The 27,946-nt window shown below is 44.9% G+C and overlaps 1 protein-coding gene across 1 annotated transcript; it reads left to right on the top strand.

Moving 5' to 3' along the window:
* The first annotated feature begins 824 nt into the window (after positions 1–824).
* On the top strand, positions 825–27,777 carry LOC139555347 (transmembrane protein 64-like). Its single transcript, XM_071369062.1, has 3 exons — positions 825–2,428; positions 12,652–12,807; positions 19,912–27,777. Exons 1-3 carry the CDS (start codon positions 1,712–1,714, stop codon positions 20,098–20,100), a joined length of 1,062 nt encoding a protein of 353 aa, XP_071225163.1. The 5' UTR covers positions 825–1,711; the 3' UTR covers positions 20,101–27,777.
* Positions 27,778–27,946: the final 169 nt, after the last annotated feature.

Raw genomic sequence — 27,946 nt, 5'->3', positions numbered from 1 at the left:
AAAGGAAAATGTGTTCTTTGTCTGATACGAACGTAAATTTCATGGATGGCGTCCAGCAATTCAAGATCATCACCACCAAATGAAACAAATGTCATAAATATATCTGCTAAACTATTCCTTATCAAGAGGATTAAACATTATTTGAGTCAAATAACAGAAATTGACTTACCGCTGAGCTTGTCTAATGAAATATTGACTAAGAATTATTTAAAGTTTGAATGCTGATATTATCTTCAGGATCAAAGAACTGAAATGGATCACAATGTATTTATGGGGAAATTTGATTTGGACTTTGTATACAATAATAATCCACATTCTAGGTTTATCAAAGGGTAAAATTTAGGAGGGGTCCACTTGTTTTATCAGTGTTTATGTCCTAAATGACCCCCTATTACCTAAATCAGGGCACTACTTTTGACCAAGGGGCTATTCAGACTTGTTCTTCTTTGCCTGAACGTGGGACATCTTGTTCATAATACCTACTGTAGACTGAGTTGTGTCTGCTAAGAAGAACATTAAACTAGCTGAGGAATGAAGTCTCACTTCATAATGGAAACTGTATAACTGAACATGTGTGTTTACATTTGTGCACCTAAAGAACTAAACACATACTGTTTTTCAAATACAGAACTTGTTGACTGAAATGACACCACAAAACAACTGAATGGACAAAACATGAATAAGAACTAATAGAGATATATAAAATACAAATTAATAATAGAATTATGCCTATTATAACCATCCCTTGAAAAATTGAAATGTTCTGTGTTCGCCATGTACCAGGCTCGTTGTCTGATTGGGCCAGAACGGCAGTAGTCTGGTTCTTGGCATTCTGGGAAATAAACAGAGCAGTATCTGGTGTATCAATAGCATGTAGCGTCTATCAGCACCTACAATTCTGGGTGAAGCAAGAAACAACACGTAGTTGGCTATCAGACTGACGTCGGTGCTCCGGTTGTCACTTTGCCCCGGGAAGAGAAAAATAAGGACGTTTTTTGAGTGAATCACGCGTTGGAATGGATTTCCAGGACTTTGCACACGCAGCAGCTAGTAAAGTGGAGTACAGTATATCTCAACGGAGTAGAAACGCGCTGCAACGTTTCGCTAAATAGGACCCAAGAGTTGCAAAAGTCTTGCACGGATTTATCTTTGAACGGTTTTGTATCTATACGAATAGTAAACATGATCTGACGTTTTTAGCAATAACGTGACTTTCTTGTCAGTTTGTTGCTGCTCTTTCCTCGGCTCGACAGATTTTCATCGACCGATGCTTTTCAACTCAGTGGTTTTTGGGGGATGACAACTGGTGTGAGTGATTTATGGCGTTTGACTCCCAGGCGATGTGAACGTTAATCATAAGTGATTGAACTGCCGTGTCTCCCAATTTGGTGAACACAAGATAACGGTCACACTGGACGAGGATTATTTTAATGGTAACTCGGATTGGAATAATTTTAATTTTTGAAGTCTGTGTAAACAATTGTCCTCTGTACTGATAAAGTGACGGGTCCGCAGCACAGAAGAGATCGATAACCTCTGTGTCAGCACGTTTTTACCATACGTATCTTTCTCAGTTGTCATTCTATTTTTGTTCGAGCCCGGTCGTTTCTACAATGGAAACGATCGTATTCAAGTTACAACGCTCATCGTTAATCTGAGCACCACCATCAGAACAACTGGCTATCTTCCCGAGACTCGTTGTAGGACAATCATGTGGGGCCCTGCGCCACCATTCCTGCAGGTCGCCGTAAAAGTCCTGAAACACGCCGCTGTCAAAGGACAGATCCAGATGAACCGCTGGCTCCAGAGATCCTCCCCGGACGAGTGCGATAAAGTTGACCTCTTGATATGCAACGCCTTTGACGAGAGAGGAGGCGCCGTCGGCAAGTCTGACGGAGACCCGGGGAGCATCGTTGACGCTGGCGTGTCATTCACCGGTGGCATCACCAACGGTGATTTCAGACACCCGTGTTGTATTACCACGTGTTGCTTCAAGAGCAGCCTCCTGGCGTGCATTCTGACAGCTGTGTGCTTCTCCTCCGTGGCTCTAGTCCGACAGTACCTCAAGGACCTTCTACTCTGGGTGGAGAGCTTGGACAGCCTGGTTGGAGTCCTGCTGTTCATAGTTGGTCTGATCATTGTGTCCTTCCCATTCGGTTGGGGCTACATCGTACTGAACGTGGCTGCGGGATACCTCTACGGCTTCGTGCTGGGTATGGGACTGGTGATGGTGGGGGTGCTCATCGGTACCTTCGTGGCTCACCTGGTGTGTAAGAGACTGTTGACGGACTGGGTGGTCAACAAGGTGGGGAACTCTGAACAGCTCAGCGCTGTGATACGGGTGGTGGAGGGGGGGAGCGGACTCAAAGTTGTGGCCTTAGCGAGACTCACGCCCATTCCGTTTGGACTCCAGAATGCAGTGTTTTCAGTGAGTATGGTTGAAATTCTTTCTTATTTCTTGCAAGTGAAGTTGCTGATGGTGTCCATGGTCTGTGACGTCGCTGACGGTGTCCATGGTCTGTGACGTCGCTGACGGTGTCCATGGTCTGTGACGTTGCTGATGGTGTCCATGGTCTGTGACGTTGCTGACGGTGTCCATGGTCTGTGACGTTTCTGACGGTGTCCATGGTCTGTGACGTCGCTGACGGTGTCCATGGTCTGTGACGTTGCTGATGGTGTCCATGGTCTGTGACGTTGCTGATGGTGTCCATGGTCTGTGACGTTGCTGATGGTGTCCATGGTCTGTGACGTTGCTGACGGTGTCCATGGTCTGTGACGTCGCTGATGGTGTCCATGGTCTGTGACGTTGCTGATGGTGTCCATGGTCTGTGACGTTGCTGATGGTGTCCATGGTCTGTGACGTCGCTGACGGTGTCCATGGTCTGTGACGTTGCTGATGGTGTCCATGGTCTGTGACGTTGCTGATGGTGTCCATGGTCTGTGACGTTGCTGATGGTGTCCATGGTCTGTGACGTTGCTGATGGTGTCCATGGTCTGTGACGTTGCTGACGGTGTCCATGGTGATGGTGTCCATGGTCTGTGAAGATGTATGGATCCCTAATGGGACCCCATTCCCATAGTGCTCTGTAAAGGCATCTGCAGGGGTGGTCGACCTTGTTCCTGGAGAGCCTGGTGGACGTGCAGGCCTTTGTTCCAGCCCTGCTCCAACATATTTGAATGCTTCGGCTAATGTGGCCTAGGTCCTGATGACAAGCTGATTTGCAGTATCAGGTGTGTTCAAGCAGGGTTGGAACACAAGCCTGCACACTTAGGAGAACAAGGTATTTATCTATAAGAACATTCAGTTTGTTGAGCACGTTATTGGCCTATAAGCTGTACTCCAATACATAGTATGTGTCCTCAGAATATGTATGGCCCGTTGTCATACATTTATCTGGGTCTTGTCTCTAATACAAAGCCCACTGCCTTTACAAAAGGACAGCAAGGGAAAGTCCTTTTTTGGGGTAGAAGTTCTTTTAGACAGTGTTAACACCTACACTTGGGCCTACACTTGACAGTCAAGTGACTGGGTGTGTATCCCAAACAGCACCCTAGTCCCATAGGGCTCTGGTCTAAAGTAGTGCACTGTATAGGGAAGAGGGTGTTATTCGGGATCCCTCGTCTGTCTCTCCACACCAAGGACACGATATTTGCTGCCACCTCAGTCTTTTCTGTAACCTGACGCACTTGACCTCCCAATCACTGTTTGAATTATTGATTAACCTTGATGACTCACCTTTCATTCTCTTCCTAGTAATCTGAACGAATCGGTTGTTGTTGTGCATCTGCAATGAGGGAGGTTCCACATCTGTCTGTCATGTCAACTCCCTTGTCAGTCATGCCGAACATGTCAAATCAAATCAAACTTATTTTTTATATAGCCCTTCTTACATCAGCTGATATCTCAAAGTGCTGTACAGAAACCCAGCCTAAAACCCCTAAACAGCAAGCAATGCAGGTGTAGAAGCACGGTGGCTAGGAAAAACTCCCTAGAAAGGCCAAAACCTAGGAAGAAACCTAAAGAGGAACCAGGCTATGAGGGGTGGCCAGTCCTTTTCTGGCTGTGCCGGGTGGAGATTATCACAGAACATGGCCAAGATGTTCAAATGTTCATAAATGATTTCAGCTTGTTTCATTAAGTTTCAGCTTGTTTCATCTTGTTTCATTAAGTTTCAGCTTGTTTCATCTTGTTCTTGATACCATTTCTTGTTTTGATTGATTTCATGTCTATGTTAATATGTGCTAGCTAGCTAACCGTAACAATGTATTTGAGAGACGTGCTCATTGTGCAAATGAATTTCTATTTTCAATAAACATTGTAGATTTAAATATATAGTTCAGATGTTGTCAACAATCTTAGCCAACCCTAGTTGCTCACACGTCGGTTTGGTCGCTAAACAACCAGCCCGTCTATACACGGGGTACCAGTACCGAGTCGCTGTGCAGGGGTACGAGGTAATTGAGGTAGATATGTACATTTAGCCTAGGTAGGGATAAAGTGACTAGGCAACAGGATAGATAATAAACAGTAGCATCAGTGTATGTGATGAGTTAAAATAATTAGTTAAAAAAGGGTCACTGCAGGTAGTCTGGGTAGCTCACTATTTAGCAGGCGTATGGCTTGGGGTTAGAAACTATTTAACTCACTATTTAGCAGTCGTATGGCTTGGGGTTAGAAGCTATTTAACTCACTATTTAACAGCCTTATGGCTTTGGGTTAGAAACTATTTAACTCACTATTTAGCAGTCGTATGGCTTTGGGTTAGAAGCTAATAACTCACTATTTAACAGTCGTATGGCTTGGGGTTAGAATCTGTTCAGGGTACTGTTGGTTACAGACATGGTGCATCACTACAGCTTCCTGTGTGAAAAGAGAGAACAGTTTATGACTTGGGAGGCTGGAGTCTTTGACAATTTTTAGGTCCTTCCTCTGACACCGCCTGGTATAGAGGTCCTGGATGGCAGGGAGCTCGGCCCCAGTGATGTACTGGGCCGTACGCACTACCCTCTGTAGCGCCTTGCGGTCGGATGCCAAGCAGATATCATACCAAGTGGTGATGCAGCCAGTCAAGATGCTCCTAATGGTGCAACTCTACAACTTTCTGAGGAACTGAGGACCCGTGCCAAATATTTTCAGTCTCCTGAAGGGGATGAGGCGTTGTCGTGCCCTCTTCACGACTGTGTTGGTGTGTGTTGACCCTGATTAGGTTATTGGTGATGTGGACACAGAGGAACTTGAAGCGTTCGACCCGCTCCCCTATAGCCCCTTCGATGTGGATGGGGGTGTGCTCGCCCCTCTGTTTCCTGTAGTCCACGATCAAGCAAACCGTTGTCGTGTCGTCAGCAAACTTAATGTTGGAGTCGTGCATGGCCACTCAGTCGTGGGTGAACTGGGAGTACAGAAGGGGAACTAAGCACACATCCCTGAGGGGCCCCCGTGTTGAGGGTCAGCGTGGCGGTTGGGTTGTTGCCTACCCTCACCACATGGAGGTGGCATGGAGGTGTTCATTCCCAGGGTCCTTAGCTTATTGAGGAACTTGGAGGGCACTATGGTGTTGAACGCTGAGCTGTAGTCCATGAACAACATTCTCACGTAGGTGTTCGTCTTGTCCACGTGGGAAAGGGCAGTGTGGATTGAGATTGTGTCATCGGTGGATCTGTAGGAGCGATATGCAAATTGGAAGTGTGTCCAGGGTTTCTGGGATGATGGTGTTGATGTTAGCCATGACCAGCCTTTCAAAGCATTTCATGGCTACAGATGTGAGTGCTACGGGGCGCTAGTCATTTAGACAGGTTGCCTTTGCGTTCTTGGGCACAGGGTCTATGGTGGTCTGCTTGAGAAATGTAGGTAATACAGACAGTCAGGGAGAGGTTGAAAATGTTAGTGAAGACACTTGCCAGCTGATCAGCGCATGCCCTGAGTACATGTCCACGTAATCCATCTCTCCAGCTGCCTTGTTTAAAGGTCTTACTCACATCGGTTACGGAGAGCAAGATCACACAGTCGTTCAGAACAGCTGGTGCTCTCATGCATGGTTCAGTGTTGCTTGCCTCAAAGCGAACAGAAGGTATTTAGCACGTCTGGTAGGCCCACATCACTGGGCAGCTCTCAGCTGGGTTTCCCTTTGTAATCCGTTATAGTTTGCAAGCCCTGCCACATCTGACGAGCATCAGAGCCAGTGTAGTAGGATTTGATCTTAGTACTGTATTGACGTTTTGACTGTTGGATGGCTCGTCGGAGGTCATAAAGGGGTTAGAGTCCCGCTGCTTGAAGGCGGCAGCTCTAGCTCAGTGCGTATGTTGCCTGTAATACATGGCTTCTGGTTGGGATATGCACGTACAGTCACTGGAGACGACATCGATGCACTTATTAATGAAGCCTGTGACTGATGTTGTGTACTCTTCAAAGCCATTGGAGGAATCCCAGAACATATTCCAGTCTGTGCTAGTGAAACAGTCCTGTAGCTTAGCATCCACTTCATTTGACCACTTCTGTATTCGCTGGTACTTCCTGTGTTGAGTTTTTGCTTGTAAGCAGGAATCGGGAAGATAGAGTTGTGGTCAGATTTGCCAAATGGAGGGCGAGGAAGAGCTTTGTACACGTCCCTGTGTGTGGAATAAAGGTGGTCCAGAGTTCTTTTGTATTTTATTTTTCTCTAGTTGCGGATATCAGTTTCCCTGCATTAAATTCACCGGCCACGAACGCCGCTTCTCGATGTGCATTTTATTTCTTGCGTATGACTCTATATAGTTGAGTGCGGTCCTAGTGCCAGAATCGGTTGGTTTGTGGTAAATGGACAGCTACGAAAATACAGAAAAATTATATTGGTAAATAGTATGGTCTGCAGCTTATCATGAGTAATTCTAACGCAGGTCAGCAAAACCTCGAGACTATCTTTTCACGTACGTTTTATGTTGAAAGTCAAGTGTTTTATTATTTTTGCAACTGTAGTGTTTTTTCACAGGAAATTCACACCTTCAGAAAATAGCTTTGTTTTGATCAAGCTATTTGGCAGTATCTGATCAGCCTGTCAGGAATGGAGCTCACCCACTATAAATATTATCCACAAAACATGTCCCTTTTTAAATCATTACACATCATTTATGCAATCTAACAGCATAGATAACAAGCTAGCTTGCTAACTAGACTACCGAACTTGCTAGCTCACAAGACTAGCCAAGTTAGTTGCGTTGTTCCTTGCATACGATTGCATGCAGCCTTGGAGACGGAGCTGCTTGTTAGGTATCGTTCAGGGCTTAAATACCTCACGAGTGCATTGTGAACACCGGGCTCCTTGATGAGGTGGGGATCGTTCATCTCAACAAATTAATGAAAAAGGGACATGTTTTGTGGATAATATTTATAGTGGGTGAGCTCCATTCCTGACAGGCTGATCAGATACTGAACGAGCCTATCAGAACAATGTACCCATCCTAGACCTAACATCTGGTGTGCCTGAGAGAGCAATGATTAGTAGGGATGGGCATTAAACATTTGTTGACTGTTTGAGTACTGGCATGATTCTGCACTGAAAATCCTGCAGATTCATCTACAGTGCATTCAGAAAGTATTCAGACCCCTTCACTTTTCCACATTTTTGTTATCTCGATCTCCACAAAACTTTTGTTATGTAGTGATCTCGACATAACGAGGGAATTATTGTAATATTTTTTACCCATTTTTCTTCCCCAATTTTGTGATATCCAATTGATAGTTAGTCTTGTCCCATCGCTGCAACCCCCCTACGGACTCGGGAGAGGTGAAGGTCGAGAGCCATGTGTCCTCCGAAACACGACCCCGCCAAGCCGCACTGCTTCTTGACACACTGCTCACTTAACCCGGAAGCCAGCCCGCACCAATGTGTCAGAGGAAACACTGTCCAGCTGGCGATCGAAGTCAGCTTGCAAGTGCCCGGCTCGCAACAAGGAGGCGCTAGAGCGCGATGGGACAAGGGAATCCCGGCCTGCTAAACCCTCCTCTAACCCGGACGACGCTGGGCCAATTGTGCGCCGCCTCACGGGTCTCCCAGTCGCGGCAGACTGTGATGCAGCCTAGGATCGAACCCGGGTCAAGTAGTGACACCTCAAGCACTGAGGTGCAGTGCCTTAGACCGCTGCGCCACTCGTTGTGACCTGAGGATTCGTCCCAAATGGCACCCTATCCATTACATACTGCACTAACATGGGAATAGGGTACCGTCTGGGATGCTGGCTGAGTGAGTCGTATAGGATTGTAGCTTCCAACCAGTCAACAGCAGGTCATACTTTTTAAAGTAGTGCACTATGTAGGACACAGGATGCCGTTTGGAACAGAGACACTGTGAGGAACCTTGGTGTTGGAAGTCCCCTGTCCAAAAGGTTATCACGTCCCATGAGTAGGAGTGCTGATATAGGATCCCCCCCCCCACCCCATATAATCTTATGCACTGTAATCTAAAAGGTGTAACTGATTCCATAGCCTTATCAGCACTTATACTCTGAGTCTATTTAAATACAGCTTCCATAGCTGAGAAGGGGGCGAATTCCATGCCAGCGTATCCCGGAAATCTTTTCACAGTAACTTCACTGGAAGGAAGGATGTTTTGACTTTTCTTTTACATTTGAATAACTTTTTTTTTTCTCCGAGAATCATGATGAGTGGCCTTTTTTAGACCTAAAAATGCCTCCTGTAAGACCCTGTGGTCTGTGAACCGTACATTATATACAAGACTACATCTTGTAGTTGTTATTCTCCTTATAGTGTGCTCTAACATTTGGAGTGTCTAGATTGTGAAAGACACTTTTTTTCACGTTCATTTATTCAACATTTAAAAAAAATATATATATAATTTAAAATTATTTTTAGGCATATTGCTCAAATATATACTCTTATATACCCCTCAAACACATCCAACTCCCACAGTGGGCTCTCTGGTGCTTTTAATGATATGACCAATTTTATACATAGAAATTTACATTATAGGTCATTATACAATCATAGCCCTCCTTTTAGGATTGCACATTCAGCAAATCATAAAGCAGAGGGAGTTCCCTTTTTGAAAAATGTTCACATTCACTGTGTTTGTGGGGCTCCTAAAATTGGATTCGACCTTCAGAATTAGCAGAGAGCCTCCCGTAGATGGATCGTACCTTCAGAATGAGCAGAGAGCCTCCCGTAGATGGATCGTACCTTCAGAATGAGCAGAGAGCCTCCCGTAGATGGATCGTACCTTCAGAATGAGCAGAGAGCCTCCCGTAGATGGATCGTACCTTCAGAATGAGCAGAGAGCCTCCCGTAGATGGATCGTACCTTCAGAATGAGCAGAGAGCCTCCCGTAGATGGATCGTACCTTCAGAATGAGCAGAGAGCCTCCCGTAGATGGATCGTACCTTCAGAATGAGCAGAGAGCCTCCCGTAGATGGATCGTACCTTCAGAATGAGCAGAGAGCCTCCCGTAGATGGATCGTACCTTCAGAATGAGCAGAGAGCCTCCCGTAGATGGATCGTACCTTCAGAATGAGCAGAGAGCCTCCCGTAGATGGATCGTACCTTCAGAATGAGCAGAGAGCCTCCCGTAGATGGATCGTACCTTCAGAATGAGCAGAGAGCCTCCCGTAGATGGATCGTACCTTCAGAATGAGCAGAGAGCCTCCCGTAGATGGATCGTACCTTCAGAATGAGCAGAGAGCCTCCCGTAGATGGATCGTACCTTCAGAATGAGCAGAGAGCCTCCCGTAGATGGATCGTACCTTCAGAATGAGCAGAGAGCCTCCCGTAGATGGATCGTACCTTCAGAATGAGCAGAGAGCCTCCCGTAGATGGATCGTACCTTCAGAATGAGCAGAGAGCCTCCCGTAGATGGATCGTACCTTCAGAATGAGCAGAGAGCCTCCCGTAGATGGATCGTACCTTCAGAATGAGCAGAGAGCCTCCCGTAGATGGATCGTACCTTCAGAATGAGCAGAGAGCCTCCCGTAGATGGATCGTACCTTCAGAATGAGCAGAGAGCCTCCCGTAGATGGATCGTACCTTCAGAATGAGCAGAGAGCCTCCCGTAGATGGATCGTACCTTCAGAATGAGCAGAGAGCCTCCCGTAGATGGATCGTACCTTCAGAATGAGCAGAGAGCCTCCCGTAAGACAGCTCTTTGACCCTCCACACTGTTGAACAGACTCGCCCAAATCACTCCATTGTACAAGTTGCGAATACTTGTTAAAAAATAAACGCTGTTCCCCTTCGATGTTTGCTGATCTGATGGCTCTGGATAGCTATAATCAGAATATAGTGGTACAGATTCCACCTTCCTGCTTTCTTACCGATCAGTAAACATTTTTTATTTTACCTTTATTTAACCAGGTAGGCTAGTTGAGAACAAGTCGTCAGTTACAACTGTGACCTGGCCAAGATAAATCAAAGCAGTTCGACACAAACAACACAGAGTTACACATGGAATAAACAAACATACTGTCAATAATACAGTAGAAAAAGTCTTTATACAGTGTGTGCAAATGAGGTAGGATAAGGGAGGTAAGGCAATAAATAGGCCATGGTGGCGAAGTAATTACAATATAGCAATTAAACATTGGAGTGGTTGATTGAGGGGAACAGGTTTAGTATTTTCTGGAATCTGGAGGATTGCTATCTTGTAGTAGACACCTGCTGTTGGTTGGAACAATATAGACTACTAGTTAGTCATTAATTCAATCTCAGACAATTTAACCGGTTTACATTAGTCGCTAAGTGCTAGATTGGCTTACAACTGAGCCGATTGTAGTGTATAGTTGATTTAGGAAAGGCCCTATCCTTTAGACTACTTCTGTTAGTAGACTAATGATCTATCCTACATATGTCATTAGTATTGGGCCTACTAGGGCTGGGAGATATAGCCAAAATATCACATCACTGTATTTTAAAAAGATTAGATGGTATTTGACGGTATTTTGTGTTTTTGGAATAATAAAACTTCAAAATGTGCATTACCCTAGAGTGTCAACGCAAACATTCCAAGTGATTTCAATGGATCTCCATTCGGAGTGTTTTCTACTGTTCAATTCAACTGCAACCCAAAATGATGTTCTTTATTTCCTGCACTCATCAGAGGGCGACACGTAGCACTGCACGATATGGGCAAACAATCTAGGCCTCATTTTTAACCAAATGTTGAAATTGCGATTTGACTTGGAATGTAGAGCAAAACACTTAGGTGAACTGTCAGAATAATATAAATATAATGCTTATTTAAATTCTATAGTTAGAATATAATAAGTGGGCACTTTGAATACCGTGTTTGACATGACGACAATCGAAAATGCCAGGGAGGAGTTATTGTGACAGGGTAGGAACCAAAGTGTTGGCTAGGGGACCCTATAATCATTGGCTTCATTGAATGTAGAGATTAGCGTCTAACAAGATTTAGGCCCAACTTACTAAGAAAATACAAAATAGCTGTTTGCAGATGTAAGAAATACAAACTAACATTTATATTGTTTTACTCACGTTGGCCACGGAGAAGGAGAGCCCACAGTCCTTGGTAGCGAGCCGCGTCAGAAGCACTTTGTTATCCTCAAAGCGTGCGAAGAATGTCTTTAGCCTGTCCGGAAGCAAGACGTCAGTCTCGGCGACGTCGTGGTCAGATTTGCCAAAAGGAGGGCTGGGGAGGGCCTTGTAAGCATCCCGGGAAGTTTAAATAGCAATGGTCGAGAGTCTTAGTAGCGTGAGTAGGACAGTCAATATGTTGTTAGAATTTCGGCAGCCTAGTCCGCTTTGTTAAGTCGAACCAGCAGGCTGCCTCGTGTCACTTCTCCGCCGGTGATGTTTTGGGTCGGTCTCTGGAATAAGTTCCATTGCTCTGAGGAGAGCAAACAAAGGATCTGCTCCAGGGAATTCGTATTCCTGGTCGTAATGCTGGTAGTTCTGGTGAGTTACCGCCGCTCTAATATCCAATAGTCTAAGAGCTAGTCGCGATGCTGCTATCTCCGTCGGCGCCATCTGCTGCCATCTCCGTCGGCGCCAGAGGGGTGTAGGGCCTAACTGCCATAAATCCGCAGCGAGTTTCAAGTTTGGAGAAGATCATTTTCACCATAAAAATGCACCTTTTATAATAAAAGCATTATGTGCATAATAGTGTTTGTGGTCACTTTTGATAATGGTGTTTTCCCGCTAATGGAACATTCACACTTATAGCCTTCTACCATGTGCCCATTTTGAAGCTAAACTTTCTGATTGGTTGCGTCAGCCACATTGTGTGTTTTTTTATGCTAGTGGTTGTTTTAATTTGGGATCTATCGCATCCCGCAACTGTCCCAGACTATGTTTTGGAATATTTATTTCTCGCACAGAATAGGTCAACTTTTGTACTATGGGGGATAGTAGATTGACATGGGCTAGTGCTTTTGCTGTTTGTTAGGCCGACTCATCTTGTTGGCTGACGAAAAGTCAATGTGGACAGTTCTTCCAATATCTTCAATTTGCACCTTGGAATTGGATGTGTCTGTCTTCACTGTATTTTTCACTTTTTAATATCTGAGATTGATTGTTTCCTCTACAGACTAGTGTCTTGTCCAAGTTGTCCAACTCAGACATGAAGCTGGCTCACGCTACAGAAACAGGAAGTATTTCCCTATAGGCCGTTCTGGCCGGGACAAGACTAACTCTGAAACACTTTGTTTCAGATCACAGACGTGTCGTTGCCAAACTACCTGGTGGCGTCGTCAGTCGGCCTGCTGCCCACACAGCTCCTAAACTCCTACCTGGGCACCACGCTGCGCACCATGGAGGACGTTATCGCAGAACAGAGCGTCAGCGGATACCTTGTCTTCAGTCTACAGGTGAGTTAGGAGAGTTAGATACCTCGTCTTCAGTCTACAGGTGAGTTAGGAGAGTTAGATACCTCGTCTTCAGTCTACAGGTGAGTCAGAACAGAGAGTTAGATACCTTGTCTACAGGTGAGTCAGAACAGAGAGTTAGATACCTTGTCTTCAGTCTACAGGTGAGTCAGAACAGAGAGTTAGATACCTTGTCTTCAGTCTACAGGTGAGTCAGAACAGAGAGTTAGATACCTTGTCTTCAGTCTACAGGTGAGTCAGAACAGAGAGTTAGATACCTTGTCTACAGGTGAGTCAGATCAGAGAGTTAGATACCTTGTCTTCAGTCTACAGGTGAGTCAGAACAGAGAGTTAGATACCTTGTCTTCAGTCTACAGGTGAGTCAGAACAGAGAGTTAGATACCTTGTCTTCAGTCTACAGGTGAGTCAGAACAGAGAGTTAGATACCTTGTCTTCAGTCTACAGGTGAGTCAGAACAGAGAGTTAGATACCTTGTCTTCAGTCTACAGGTGAGTCAGAACAGAGAGTTAGATACCTTGTCTTCAGTCTACAGGTGAGTCAGAACAGAGAGTTAGATACCTAGTCTTCAGTCTACAGGTGAGTCAGAACAGAGAGTTAGATACCTTGTCTTCAGTCTACAGGTGAGTCAGAACAGAGAGTGAGATACCTTGTCTTCAGTCTACAGGTGAGTCAGAACAGAGAGTTAGATACCTTGTCTACAGGTGAGTCAGAACAGAGAGTTAGATACCTTGTCTTCAGTCTACAGGTGAGTCAGAACAGAGAGTTAGATACCTTGTCTTTAGTCTACAGGTGAGTTAGAACAGAGAGTTAGATACCTTGTCTTCAGTCTACAGGTGAGTCAGAACAGAGAGTTAGATACCTTGTCTTCAGTCTACAGGTGAGTCAGAACAGAGAGTTAGATACCTTGTCTTCAGTCTACAGGTGAGTCAGAACAGAGAGTTAGATACCTTGTCTTCAGTCTACAGGTGAGTCAGAACAGAGAGTTAGATACCTTGTCTTCAGTCTACAGGTGAGTCAGAACAGAGAGTTAGATACCTTGTCTTCAGTCTACAGGTGAGTCAGAACAGAGAGTTAGATACCTTGTCTACAGTCTACAGGTGAGTCAGAACAGAGAGTTAGATACCTTGTCTACAGTCTACAGGTGAGTCAGAACAGAGAGTTAGATACCTTGTCTACAGTCTACAGGTGAGTCAGAACAGAGAGTTAGATACCTTGTCTTCAGTCTACAGGTGAGTCAGAACAGAGAGTTAGATACCTTGTCTACAGTCTACAGGTGAGTCAGAACAGAGAGTTAGATACCTTGTCTTCAGTCTACAGGTGAGTCAGATCAGAGAGTTAGATACCTTGTCTTCAGACTACAGGTGAGTCAGAACAGAGAGTTAGATACCTTGTCTACAGTCTACAGGTGAGTCAGAACAGAGAGTTAGATACCTTGTCTTCAGTCTACAGGTGAGTCAGAACAGAGAGTTAGATACCTTGTCTTCAGGTGAGTTAGAACAGAGAGTTAGATACCTTGTCTTCAGTCTACAGGTGAGTCAGAACAGAGAGTTAGATACCTTGTCTTCAGTCTACAGGTGAGTCAGAACAGAGAGTTAGATACCTTGTCTACAGTCTACAGGTGAGTCAGAACAGAGAGTTAGATACCTTGTCTTCAGTCTACAGGTGAGTCAGATCAGAGAGTTAGATACCTTGTCTTCAGACTACAGGTGAGTCAGAACAGAGAGTTAGATACCTTGTCTACAGTCTACAGGTGAGTCAGAACAGAGAGTTAGATACCTTGTCTTCAGTCTACAGGTGAGTCAGAACAGAGAGTTAGATACCTTGTCTTCAGGTGAGTTAGAACAGAGAGTTAGATACCTTGTCTTCAGTCTACAGGTGAGTCAGAACAGAGAGTTAGATACCTTGTCTTCAGTCTACAGGTGAGTCAGAACAGAGAGTTAGATACCTTGTCTTCAGTCTACAGGTGAGTCAGAACAGAGAGTTAGATACCTTGTCTACAGTCTACAGGTGAGTCAGAACAGAGAGTTAGATACCTTGTCTACAGTCTACAGGTGAGTCAGAACAGAGAGTTAGATACCTTGTCTACAGTCTACAGGTGAGTCAGAACAGAGAGTTAGATACCTTGTCTTCAGTCTACAGGTGAGTCAGATCAGAGAGTTAGATACCTTGTCTTCAGTCTACAGGTGAGTCAGAACAGAGAGTTAGATACCTTGTCTACAGTCTACAGGTGAGTCAGAACAGAGAGTTAGATACCTTGTCTACAGTCTACAGGTGAGTCAGAACAGAGAGTTAGATACCTTGTCTTCAGTCTACAGGTGAGTCAGAACAGAGAGTTAGATACCTTGTCTTCAGGTGAGTTAGAACAGAGAGTTAGATACCTTGTCTTCAGTCTACAGGTGAGTCAGAACAGAGAGTTAGATACCTTGTCTTCAGTCTACAGGTGAGTCAGAACAGAGAGTTAGATACCTTGTCTACAGTCTACAGGTGAGTCAGAACAGAGAGTTAGATACCTTGTCTTCAGTCTACAGGTGAGTCAGAACAGAGAGTTAGATACCTTGTCTTCAGTCTACAGGTGAGTCAGAACAGAGAGTTAGATACCTTGTCTACAGGTGAGTCAGAACAGAGAGTTAGATACCTTGTCTTCAGTCTACAGGTGAGTCAGATCAGAGAGTTAGATACCTTGTCTACAGTCTACAGGTGAGTTAGAACAGAGAGTTAGATACCTTGTCTTCAGTCTACAGGTGAGTCAGAACAGAGAGTTAGATACCTTGTCTACAGTCTACAGGTGAGTCAGAACAGAGAGTTAGATACCTTGTCTTCAGTCTACAGGTGAGTCAGAACAGAGAGTTAGATACCTTGTCTACAGTCTACAGGTGAGTTAGAACAGAGAGTTAGATACCTTGTCTACAGTCTACAGGTGAGTCAGAACAGAGAGTTAGATACCTTGTCTTCAGTCTACAGGTGAGTCAGAACAGAGAGTTAGATACCTTGTCTTCAGTCTACAGGTGAGTCAGAACAGAGAGTTAGATACCTTGTCTTCAGTCTACAGGTGAGTCAGAACAGAGAGTTAGATACCTTGTCTTCAGTCTACAGGTGAGTCAGAACAGAGAGTTAGATACCTTGTCTTCAGTCTACAGGTGAGTCAGAACAGAGAGTTAGATACCTTGTCTTCAGTCTACAGGTGAGTCAGATCAGAGAGTTAGATACCTTGTCTACAGTCTACAGGTGAGTCAGAACAGAGAGTTAGATACCTTGTCTTCAGTCTACAGGTGAGTCAGATCAGAGAGTTAGATACCTTGTCTACAGGTGAGTCAGAACAGAGAGTTAGATACCTTGTCTTCAGTCTACAGGTGAGTCAGAACAGAGATTTAGATACCTTGTCTACAGTCTACAGGTGAGTCAGAACAGAGAGTTAGATACCTTGTCTACAGTCTACAGGTGAGTTAGATCAGAGAGTTAGATACCTTGTCTTCAGTCTACAGGTGAGTCAGAACAGAGAGTTAGATACCTTGTCTTCAGTCTACAGGTGAGTCAGAACAGAGAGTTAGATACCTTGTCTTCAGTCTACAGGTGAGTCAGAACAGAGAGTTAGATACCTTGTCTTCAATCTACAGGTGAGTCAGAACAGAGAGTTAGATACCTTGTCTACAGTCTACAGGTGAGTCAGAACAGAGAGTTAGATACCTTGTCTTCAGTCTACAGGTGAGTCAGATCAGAGAGTTAGATACCTTGTCTACAGTCTACAGGTGAGTCAGAACAGAGAGTTAGATACCTTGTCTACAGTCTACAGGTGAGTCAGAACAGAGAGTTAGATACCTTGTCTACAGGTGAGTCAGAACAGAGAGTTAGATACCTTGTCTTCAGTCTACAGGTGAGTCAGAACAGAGAGTTAGATACCTTGTCTACAGTCTACAGGTGAGTTAGATCAGAGAGTTAGATACCTTGTCTTCAGTCTACAGGTGAGTCAGAACAGAGAGTTAGATACCTTGTCTTCAGTCTACAGGTGAGTCAGAACAGAGAGTTAGATACCTTGTCTTCAGTCTACAGGTGAGTCAGAACAGAGAGTTAGATACCTTGTCTTCAGTCTACAGGTGAGTCAGAACAGAGAGTTAGATACCTTGTCTTCAGTCTACAGGTGAGTCAGAACAGAGAGTTAGATACCTTGTCTTCAGTCTACAGGTGAGTCAGAACAGAGAGTTAGATACCTTGTCTTCAGTCTACAGGTGAGTCAGAACAGAGAGTTAGATACCTTGTCTTCAGTCTACAGGTGAGTCAGAACAGAGAGTTAGATACCTTGTCTTCAGTCTACAGGTGAGTCAGAACAGAGAGTTAGATACCTTGTCTTCAGTCTACAGGTGAGTCAGAACAGAGAGTTAGATACCTTGTCTTCAGTCTACAGGTGAGTCAGAACAGAGAGTTAGATACCTTGTCTTCAGTCTACAGGTGAGTCAGAACAGAGAGTTAGATACCTTGTCTTCAGTCTACAGGTGAGTCAGAACAGAGAGTTAGATACCTTGTCTACAGGTGAGTCAGAACAGAGAGTTAGATACCTTGTCTTCAGTCTACAGGTGAGTCAGAACAGAGAGTTAGATACCTTGTCTTCAGTCTACAGGTGAGTCAGAACAAAGAGTTAGGTACCTTGTCTTCAGTCTACAGGTGAGTCAGAACAGAGAGTTAGATACCTTGTCTTCAGTCTACAGGTGAGTCAGAACAGAGAGTTAGATACCTTGTCTTCAGTCTACAGGTGAGTCAGAACAGAGAGTTAGATACCTTGTCTACAGTCTACAGGTGAGTCAGAACAGAGAGTTAGATACCTTGTCTTCAGTCTACAGGTGAGTCAGAACAGAGAGTTAGATACCTTGTCTACAGTCTACAGGTGAGTCAGAACAGAGAGTTAGATACCTTGTCTTCAGTCTACAGGTGAGTCAGAACAGAGAGTTAGATACCTTGTCTTCAGTCTACAGGTGAGTCAGAACAGAGAGTTAGATACCTTGTCTTCAGTCTACAGGTGAGTCAGAACAGAGAGTTAGATACCTTGTCTTCAGTCTACAGGTGAGTCAGAACAGAGAGTTAGATACCTTGTCTTCAGTCTACAGGTGAGTTAGATCAGAGAGTTAGATACCTTGTCTACAGGTGAGTCAGATCAGAGAGTTAGATACCTTGTCTTCAGTCTACAGGTGAGTCAGAACAGAGAGTTAGATACCTTGTCTTCAGTCTACAGGTGAGTCAGAACAGAGAGTTAGATACCTTGTCTTCAGTCTACAGGTGAGTCAGAACAGAGAGTTAGATACCTTGTCTTCAGTCTACAGGTGAGTCAGAACAGAGAGTTAGATACCTTGTCTACAGTCTACAGGTGAGTCAGAACAGAGAGTTAGATACCTTGTCTTCAGTCTACAGGTGAGTCAGAACAGAGAGTTAGATACCTTGTCTACAGTCTACAGGTGAGTCAGAACAGAGAGTTAGATACCTTGTCTTCAGTCTACAGGTGAGTCAGAACAGAGAGTTAGATACCTTGTCTTCAGTCTACAGGTGAGTCAGAACAGAGAGTTAGATACCTTGTCTTCAGTCTACAGGTGAGTCAGAACAGAGAGTTAGATACCTTGTCTTCAGTCTACAGGTGAGTCAGAACAGAGAGTTAGATACCTTGTCTACAGTCTACAGGTGAGTCAGAACAGAGAGTTAGATACCTTGTCTTCAGTCTACAGGTGAGTCAGAACAGAGAGTTAGATACCTTGTCTACAGTCTACAGGTGAGTCAGAACAGAGAGTTAGATACCTTGTCTTCAGTCTACAGGTGAGTCAGAACAGAGAGTTAGATACCTTGTCTTCAGTCTACAGGTGAGTCAGAACAGAGAGTTAGATACCTTGTCTACAGTCTACAGGTGAGTCAGAACAGAGAGTTAGATACCTTGTCTTCAGTCTACAGGTGAGTCAGAACAGAGAGTTAGATACCTTGTCTTCAGTCTACAGGTGAGTCAGAACAGAGAGTTAGATACCTTGTCTTCAGTCTACAGGTGAGTCAGATCAGAGAGTTAGATACCTTGTCTACAGGTGAGTCAGAACAGAGAGTTAGATACCTTGTCTTCAGTCTACAGGTGAGTCAGAACAGAGATTTAGATACCTTGTCTACAGGTGAGTCAGAACAGAGAGTTAGATACCTTGTCTACAGTCTACAGGTGAGTTAGATCAGAGAGTTAGATACCTTGTCTTCAGTCTACAGGTGAGTCAGAACAGAGAGTTAGATACCTTGTCTTCAGTCTACAGGTGAGTCAGATCAGAGAGTTAGATACCTTGTCTACAGTCTACAGGTGAGTCAGAACAGAGAGTTAGATACCTTGTCTACAGTCTACAGGTGAGTCAGAACAGAGAGTTAGATACCTTGTCTACAGGTGAGTCAGAACAGAGAGTTAGATACCTTGTCTTCAGTCTACAGGTGAGTCAGAACAGAGAGTTAGATACCTTGTCTACAGGTGAACCAGCAGCAGGGGTCTGTCCCTAGGGGCCTGTTAAACCTCGTCCTGGGGCCTGTTAAACCTCGTCCTGGGGCCTGTTAAACCTCGTCCTGGACTGTATACTCACTAGATATTCTCAATTGAAAGTGTCTCTTTTTCCAGGCTTGATCTGTGTCCTGAAAACTAGCCGTTTCAACCCTGTGCTTTTTCGTAGAACGCCAGTCTTTTTTGTAGAATGCCAGTCCTTGGTTCTTCAGGTCAGACACACCTTTTTGTATTATTATTTTTTCATTCCATGAAGCACAACATGTTCCTCAGCACATAAACCCCTAGGCAGCTAGCAGACACAGTACATGTTGGATGGATGAAGAAATTAAAACATCAGTATGGATGTTCTGAGAGTTAGTCTGCCTCATCCTGTATGGTCCTACAACTGTATGGTCCTACAACTGTATGGTCCTACAACTGTATGGTCCTGCAACTGTATGGTCCTACAACTGTATGGTCCTGCAACTGTATGGTCCTGCAACTGTATGGTCCTGCAACTGTATGGTCCTACAACTGTATGGTCCTACAACTGTATGGTCCTGCAACTGTATGGTTCTATAACATGGTTCTGTTTCCCTCTCTCTCAGATCATCATTAGTATAGGCCTGATGTTCTACGTGGTCCATCGGGCCCAGGTGGAGCTGAATGCAGCCATCGCTGCCTGTCAGATGGAGCTGAAGACGTCACACATGAACGGCACTTCCACCAATCACAGCGGCTTCACCTACTGCAGCAAGAGGGCGTCGGCCGGGGGTGGGATCATCAACGTGGTCTAATAAATATCTCAAAACCCCGATTGGACACGAGCGAATGGGATCAAACTGATCACTGATTGGCCAGTAGAGCAGATCTGATATCTTCCACGACGAGGAGGACCTACCAAATAGCGACGCTGATTGTGTGGATCTATGGGGCTTGGTAGCTGCAGCTGAGGGCTGCCAGGTGTTTAGTAGTCAGGTACGGGTGGTGTTGTCGTCACGGACTTCGCTACGACCTGAACACTATGCAGCACAGCTCACCGTTCAGATCTCAATGAAACCAAGGGCTTCTCTTCTACAGTGTGGGACCAGGGTGCTATGCTATATGTTGACCTCGTTTCTAATGATGTCAAAAGGAAGACATGGTTTAAGCATACACTACGAGGCCTTTATTTCTATTGGTTAGTCTTTTTGTTTTTCTCTCTCACCATAAGAAGCAGTACGCTGACTTATTGTTCCCGCTCTGTTACTGGGGTAGAGGCTAAATGACGTATGGCTTAATGATGACGTATGGCTTAATGATGAGGTATGGCTTAATGATGAGGTATGGCTTAATGATGAGGTATGGCTTAATGATGAGGTATGGCTTAATGATGAGGTATGGCTTAATGATGAGGTATGGCTTAATGATGAGGTATGGCTTAATGATGAGTTATGACTTAATGATGAGTTATGACTTAATGATGACGTATGGCTTAATGATGACGTATGGCTTAATGATGACGTATGGCTTAATGATGACGTATGGCTTAATGACTATAGCTGAGAGGGTCACTACAACAGAGGCACAACCTGGCTGGTCCAAACCTGGCTGGTCACAAATGGCTCCCTATTCCCTATGCACTACTGTAGAGCTCTATGGTTCCTGGTCAAAAGTAGTGCACTATAGGGAATAGGTTGCCATCTGGGACGTAATCCCCGTCTGCTAATAATATGCATGTGTAAAGTAGAAGGGGTTTGTTGCTCTGTTTCCATGTTCCTTCCAAACCTCCCACGCATATTATAGCTGTTTTAGTTACCAACAATTTTTGGGGGATTAATTCATTTGTTTTTATTGTTTTTTTGCATTTTTCATGTTGATTTGCAAAATAGTAAAGGGCATTATTTGGCTAGGTTTATCAGGTCTGTAGTTGAATTCTGTTTTAATTGTGCCTTATTGCTTAGAATAGAGAGAGACAGAGCTCTCTGTTGGTGTTACCAAGCTAAGAGTACTGGAGTTCATTAGGCACCAAACGGAAAAAAACAGGGAGCGACTCAACTTAACTTGTCCAATAAGAAACAATTGTTTTCATTTTCCGTTACATAACGTTTTGCTACAGTGATTGCTGATGAATAGGACCCAGGTGGTGAGTGCTGGCAAGGCCAATAGGAGCAGGTCTGCTTTGGCCTGGCTGGCCAACGGGAGCAGGTCTGCTTTGGCCTGGCTGGCCAACGGGAGCAGGTCTGCTTTGGCCTGGCTGGCCAACGGGAGCAGGTCTGCTTTGGCCTGGCTGGCCAACGGGAGCAGGTCTGCTTTGGCCTGGCTGGCCAACGGGAGCAGGTCTGCTTTGGCCTGGCTGGCCAACGGGAGCAGGTCTGCTTTGGCCTGGCTGGCCAACGGGAGCAGGTCTGCTTTGGCCTGGCTGGCCAACGGGAGCAGGTCTGCTTTGGCCTGGCTGGCCAACGGGAGCAGGTCTGCTTTGGCCTGGCTGGCCAACGGGAGCAGGTCTGCTTTGGCCTGGCTGGCCAACGGGAGCAGGTCTGCTTTGGCCTGGCTGGCCAACGGGAGCAGGTCTGCTTTGGCCTGGCTGGCCAACGGGAGCAGGTCTGCTTTGGCCTGTTCTGTCTGTCAGTTGATACTGCGGTTCTGACAGGAACAGATGGAAAGTAGAGAGACATTCTCAGCAGGAGATGTTGTAATGTTCTGCTAAGGAACCCTGAGTACAGCATGGTCTGATTTACCGTAGGCTAGCTAGCTTAACCATTCTGATTTACCGTAGGCTAGCTAGCTTAACCATTCTGATTTACCGGAGGCTAGCTAGCTTAACCATTCTGATTTACCGTAGGCTAGCTAGCTTAACCATTCTGATTTACCGGAGGCTAGCTAGCTTAACCATTCTGATTTACCGGAGGCTAGCTAGCTTAACCATTCTGATTTACCGGAGGCTAGCTAGCTTAACCATTCTGATTTACCGGAGGCTAGCTAGCTTAACCATTCTGATTTACCGGAGGCTAGCTAGCTTAACCATTCTGATTTACCGGAGGCTAGCTAGCTTAACCATTCTGATTTACCGTAGGCTAGCTAGCTTAACCATTCTGATTTACCGTAGGCTAGCTAGCTTAACCATTCTGATTTACCGTAGGCTAGCTAGCTTAACCATTCTGATTTACCGGAGGCTAGCTAGCTTAACCATTCTGATTTACCGGAGGCTAGCTAGCTTAACCATTCTGATTTACCGGAGGCTAGCTAGCTTAACCATTCTGATTTACTGTAGGCTAGCTAGCTTAACCATTCTGATTTACTGTCGGCTAGCTAGCTTAACCATTCTGATTTACCGTAGATTAGCTCCAGATCTGTTTGGCTGTACACTTCGCTCCAAATAAAAAACAACGATTTTCTACTGTGAGTAAAAAGGATGTTTAAGTCTCTCTAGTCTGAAAATCCTACAACTATTTATTTGTTTTGCGCAACTTCAGTTCTATTGTAGTTTTGTCTGTGTGATTATTTTGATCGTGGATTGGTCTTTCTCCAGTGCAATTACCCCCGTACAACCAATGACATGATTGTCATCATTATAAAGCTGTAGTTTTGTAGGTAACGTTCTCCTTGCGTCCACCGAACCCTGATTCGTCCGTCGGACTGACAAATGGTGAAGCGTGAGACATTACTCTTAAGAGTCCAATGGCGGCGAGCTTTGTACCACTCCAGCCGACACTTGGCTCATGGTGATCTTAGGCTTGTGTGCGGCTGCTCGGCCATGGAAACCCATTTCATGAAGCTCCCGACGAACAGTTCTTGTTCTGACGTTGCTTCCAGAGGCAAGTTTGGAACTCGGTAGCGAGTGTTGCAACCGAGGATAGACTATTTTTTACGCACTTCAGCACTCGGCGATCCCGTTCTGTGAACTTGTGTGGCCAACCACTTCGCAGCTGAGCCGTTTTTTTTTCTCCTAGATGTTTCCACTTCACAATAACAACACTTACAGTTGACGAACTGACTTGTTGGAAAGGTGGCGTCCTATGACGGTGCCACGTTGAAAGTCACTGAGCTCTACAGTAAGGCCATTCTACTGCCAATGTTTGTCTATGGAGATCGCATGGCTGTGTGCTGGATGTTGTACACCTGTCCGCAACGGGTGTGGCTGAAGAAGCCGAATCCATACATTTTTTTTAAGGGGTGTCCACATACTTTCGGAAATATAGTGTACATGAATCCAGATCGCAGCTGGTTTAAATCACTAGTATATAAAATGGTGTTTCTTAATACCGACAAATCAAACATGACATGTACGCAAAACGATGAATGTGATCATCCTTATGTGCACACTTTATTCTATGGACTTGAATATTCTTATTGTGGTGATGCTGCTGCTTTGATGGTAAAGGTCTAGTAGAGGACACTGGCTTCTACCAAACATCATCTAGTCTGGTTTGGTCCTCGTTTTGTTCCCAAGCCTGAAATCTCTCTTCCCATAGCCTGGTCCCAGACCGGTTTTCTGTTGTCCTGCCAAAAGGACTATAAGGTGTTGGCTTGGCTCCATCACAAACCAATCTGACAACAGTCTCTCTGTTCCATCTTTTCTCATTCTTCTTCTCTGGTTTTGGAAAGCAGCATAGAGTACATACCAACACATTCCATGCTGTCTGTCAGTTGGTTGTCTCTCTCAAAAAGCTGTTGAATATTTTTTTTAATTATTCTAATAATGTGTATACCAGATTTAAGTCTTCACTATTTCTGAGAATGGGACCTTCTGCTTCCTGAATTTAGCAATAATGTTTTGAAAAAGTGTGCAGAAATGTGATGACGGGACTATATTGATATTAACGGGCAGAATCATACAACATTCCCTGTGTCTGTCTGAGTTGCCTTTCCAACTCCATTGGCGTTAGCCTGGATCCCAGATCTGTTTGTGCTTTTACCTACTTCATGCTATCATTCATGCCAAGATGAGAAGTGGCACGGTGGCACAAACAGACTGGTACCCAGGCTACATTGGAGTTGGCTAGACCGCACAAGCAGATCTGGGATTCAGGTCCAACAACCTGCCTTGTACTTCCTGCCGTCTAACACGTAAAGCTGCCTAACACGTCGTCATAGACGGACCGACGCTACATAGTAGAGGTGTCATCTCTAGTCACTGAGCCTGGAGACGAGGTGTCATCTCTAGTCACTGAGCCTGGAGACGAGGTGTCATCTCTAGTCACTGAGCCTGGGGACGAGGTGTCATCTCTAGTCACTGAGCCTGGAGACGAGGTGTCATCTCTAGTCACTGAGCCTGGGGACGAGGTGTCATCTCTAGTCACTGAGCCTGGGGACGAGGTGTCATCTCTAGTCACTGAGCCTGGGGACGAGGTGTCATCTCTAGTCACTGAGCCTGGAGACGAGGTGTCATCTCTAGTCACTGAGCCTGGAGACGAGGTGTCATCTCTAGTCACTGAGCCTGGGGACGAGGTGTCATCTCTAGTCACTGAGCCTGGGGACGAGGTGTCATCTCTAGTCACTGAGCCTGGAGACGAGGTGTCATCTCTAGTCACTGAGCCTGGAGACGAGGTGTCATCTCTAGTCACTGAGCCTGGGGACGAGGTGTCATCTCTAGTCACTGAGCCTGGGGACGAGGTGTCATCTCTAGTCACTGAGCCTGGGGACGAGGTGTCATCTCTAGTCACTGAGCCTGGGGACGAGGTGTCATCTCTAGTCACTGAGCCTGGGGACGAGGTTAGTAGAGGTGTTATGCAATCACGAAGCGGGTTTTACCTCCATCAAAAGCTTTGGTTTCTGTTCATCTGTTGGCTCTACTTAACATAGACACATGTTATGCAATCATGGATTTGTACAGGAAGTCTTCCATAGACCTACCAAGTCTTAGCCTGGCCCCAGATCTGTTTCTACTGTCTAGCCAACTCCTAAATAGTGTTTGAATTGACAATGACCATAAGAGTTGGATATACAAAGCCCTACTCTGTGAGCTAACTGGAGTCTGGTGAAGTAGCCTCTAGATCAGAGGTGGGCAAACTTTTTGGCTCGAGGGCCACATCGGGATTTAGAAATTCAACAGAGGGATGCATTTTTTGGGGGGGACCAATTGCTTGTTAAAATCAATTTGCGGCGGCCTCCCGAGTTGCGCAGCGGTCTAAGGCGTCATTATAGACCCAGGTTCGATCCCAGGCTGTGTCATAGCTGGCCGTGACTGGGAGACCCATGAGGCGGCGCACAATTGGCCCAGCGACGTCCGGGTTAGGAGAGGGTTTGGCAGGCCGAGATTTCCTTGTCCCATCGCGCTCTAGCGACTCCTGTGGCGGGCCAGGCGCAGTGCACACTGACACGGTCGCCAGGTGTACTGTGTTTCCTCCGACACATTGGTGCGGCTGGCTTCCGGGTTAAGTGGGCATTGTGTCAAGAAGCGGTGAGGCTTGGCCGGGGTCGTGTTTCGCAGGACGCACGGCTCTCGACCTTCGCCTCTCCCGAGTTCGTACGGGAGTTGCAGCGATGGGACAAGACTATAACTACCAAATTGGATACCACGAAATTGGGTAATCAGATGCTGGGTAAGTTTATAATTTTTGCCAACTAATGGTTAAGGTTAGGATTGCGGGAGGGGAAGCTGATCCTAGATCTGTACCTAAGAGCAACTTGGTTTCTTGATTTAACTGCACATTGGAACACAGCCTGGTCTCATAGACCTGACGTAACATAGTAAAAGTAAATCCACGGATACTAATTAGTATGATATGTTACGTTTGGTATGGTTACATGAGACAGATGGTTACTGAAGGTGAAAAACTAAAGTAGTGTGGTTGGTTGAGGTGGACGGGTGGACGTTTAAAGCGAACGTCTTGTAAACGTTGCAACTCTGCAACTACTTAACATGTTAGCTAACCTTTCCCCTTTAACGTAACTCCTAAACTAAACTGTTAGCCATCTAACTAGAATCCGTAACATATCATACGTTTTACAAATTTGTAACATAGTGTACCTTTGGCAAATTCGTAACATACAAAATGGGTGACGGACTTTCATAAAATGAATACATTACGAAACATAACATATCATATCAAATGGAGTGTCTGGGATTTCCATATAGGAAATGATCTGAGACCAGGTTATGGAACAAGGCACTAGACTAGCTTCAGACCAGGGACTATGAAATCCTCCCTCCACCGTTATCAAGTGCATTACAAACCGACTCTATTTCATCATCCAGATAATGTCCGTGTATGAATTTATATTTATCGCGCTTGTTCAGTGTTATTTATTAAATTAAAAAAACTAACTGGCAACAAGTTAAAAATATATATATATTTTTTTTTATAAATGCTGATTGAAATATTTAGAAAAATCACTAAGGATCAAGGTTTATGTGTACTTGTGTTAATATTGGCAACTACTGCAACGAGTTAAATGATATTTACATTCAGGGACGAGTTGGTTCATCTTGACCCTCCGCTGTTAGTTACTGATTGACTGGGGACCTGATATGAGTGATGTTTTGTAACAAAGATCCTTGCTGTCTTTTTTTCAAACCGATTTATCAACTACAGTATGTACAGTGCAGAGCTTTGGGAACGTTACACGTGTCTGTTTTCACATGGAAAGCAAGTGGCATAGCGGTGTTAAGTAACTTTTACAGTATATTTTAGAAGCCTGAGTTTTGGACATACAGATCAGCTTGACTGGAATGTAATGCCCCTAAACAGTGACCCAGATAAACACTATTACCAAATGGCACCCTATTCCCTACATAGTACACTACTTTTAACCAGAGCCCTGTGGGCCTTGGTCACAAGTAGTGCACTTTGACTGTTTGCATCCCAAATAGCACCCTATCTTCTACTATCTCCACGTTATCTATGAGAACTTACTAACCCTACCCCTCCCTCTGGTTATTGTCCCCACGTAGTACTGCCTGACTGTCACTCACAGCCTGTGACTAAATCAATGACTTCCCCTCACTAGCTGCTGAGGATCAGTGACATCACAATGGCAGGGCTCTGTTCTAAATGACACCCTCTTTCCTATATATATATATATATATTTATAGTATACTACTTTTCAACAGGGCCCATAGGGCTATTAGTCAAAAGTATTGCAGTACATAGGGAAAAAGGGTACAATTTGGCATGTAGTGTATGTATGAGGACATTCAGTCCCCCAATGACAACCTCAGTCCACCCAGCCCTTCACAGCATCTCTCCACACACACAGACAGAGATCAATAAAAAAGACTCCTGGTCTCAGTGTGGTGGACTACAGAGCTAAATAGGAATTGAGGGATGAGTCCCAAATGGGTACCCTAGTCACACACACAGAGAGACATATCAAACGATGACCAACAGGGACTGCTGGCCGCCACCACCTGATCGTTGAAGGAAATTGAGCATAGAAATGTCTGGTGATGATCACTTCCATTTATATACTGAACCCCAAAAAATGTATGCAACATGTAAAGTGTTGGTCCCATGTTTCATGAGCTGAAATAAACGATCCCAGAAATGTTCCATACGCACAAAAAAAGCTTATTTCTCATCTAACATTTTCTGCATAAATTAGTTTACATCCCTGTTAGTGAGCATTTCTCCTTTGCCAAGATAATCCATCCACCTGACAGGTAAGGCATATCAAGAAGCTGATTAAACGGCATGGTCATTACACAGGTGCACCTTGTGC

The sequence above is a fragment of the Salvelinus alpinus genome, chromosome 26 (assembly GCF_045679555.1).
Source record: "Salvelinus alpinus chromosome 26, SLU_Salpinus.1, whole genome shotgun sequence".
NCBI lineage: Eukaryota > Metazoa > Chordata > Actinopteri > Salmoniformes > Salmonidae > Salvelinus > Salvelinus alpinus.
This window is presented reverse-complemented; position numbering and strand designations above follow the sequence as displayed.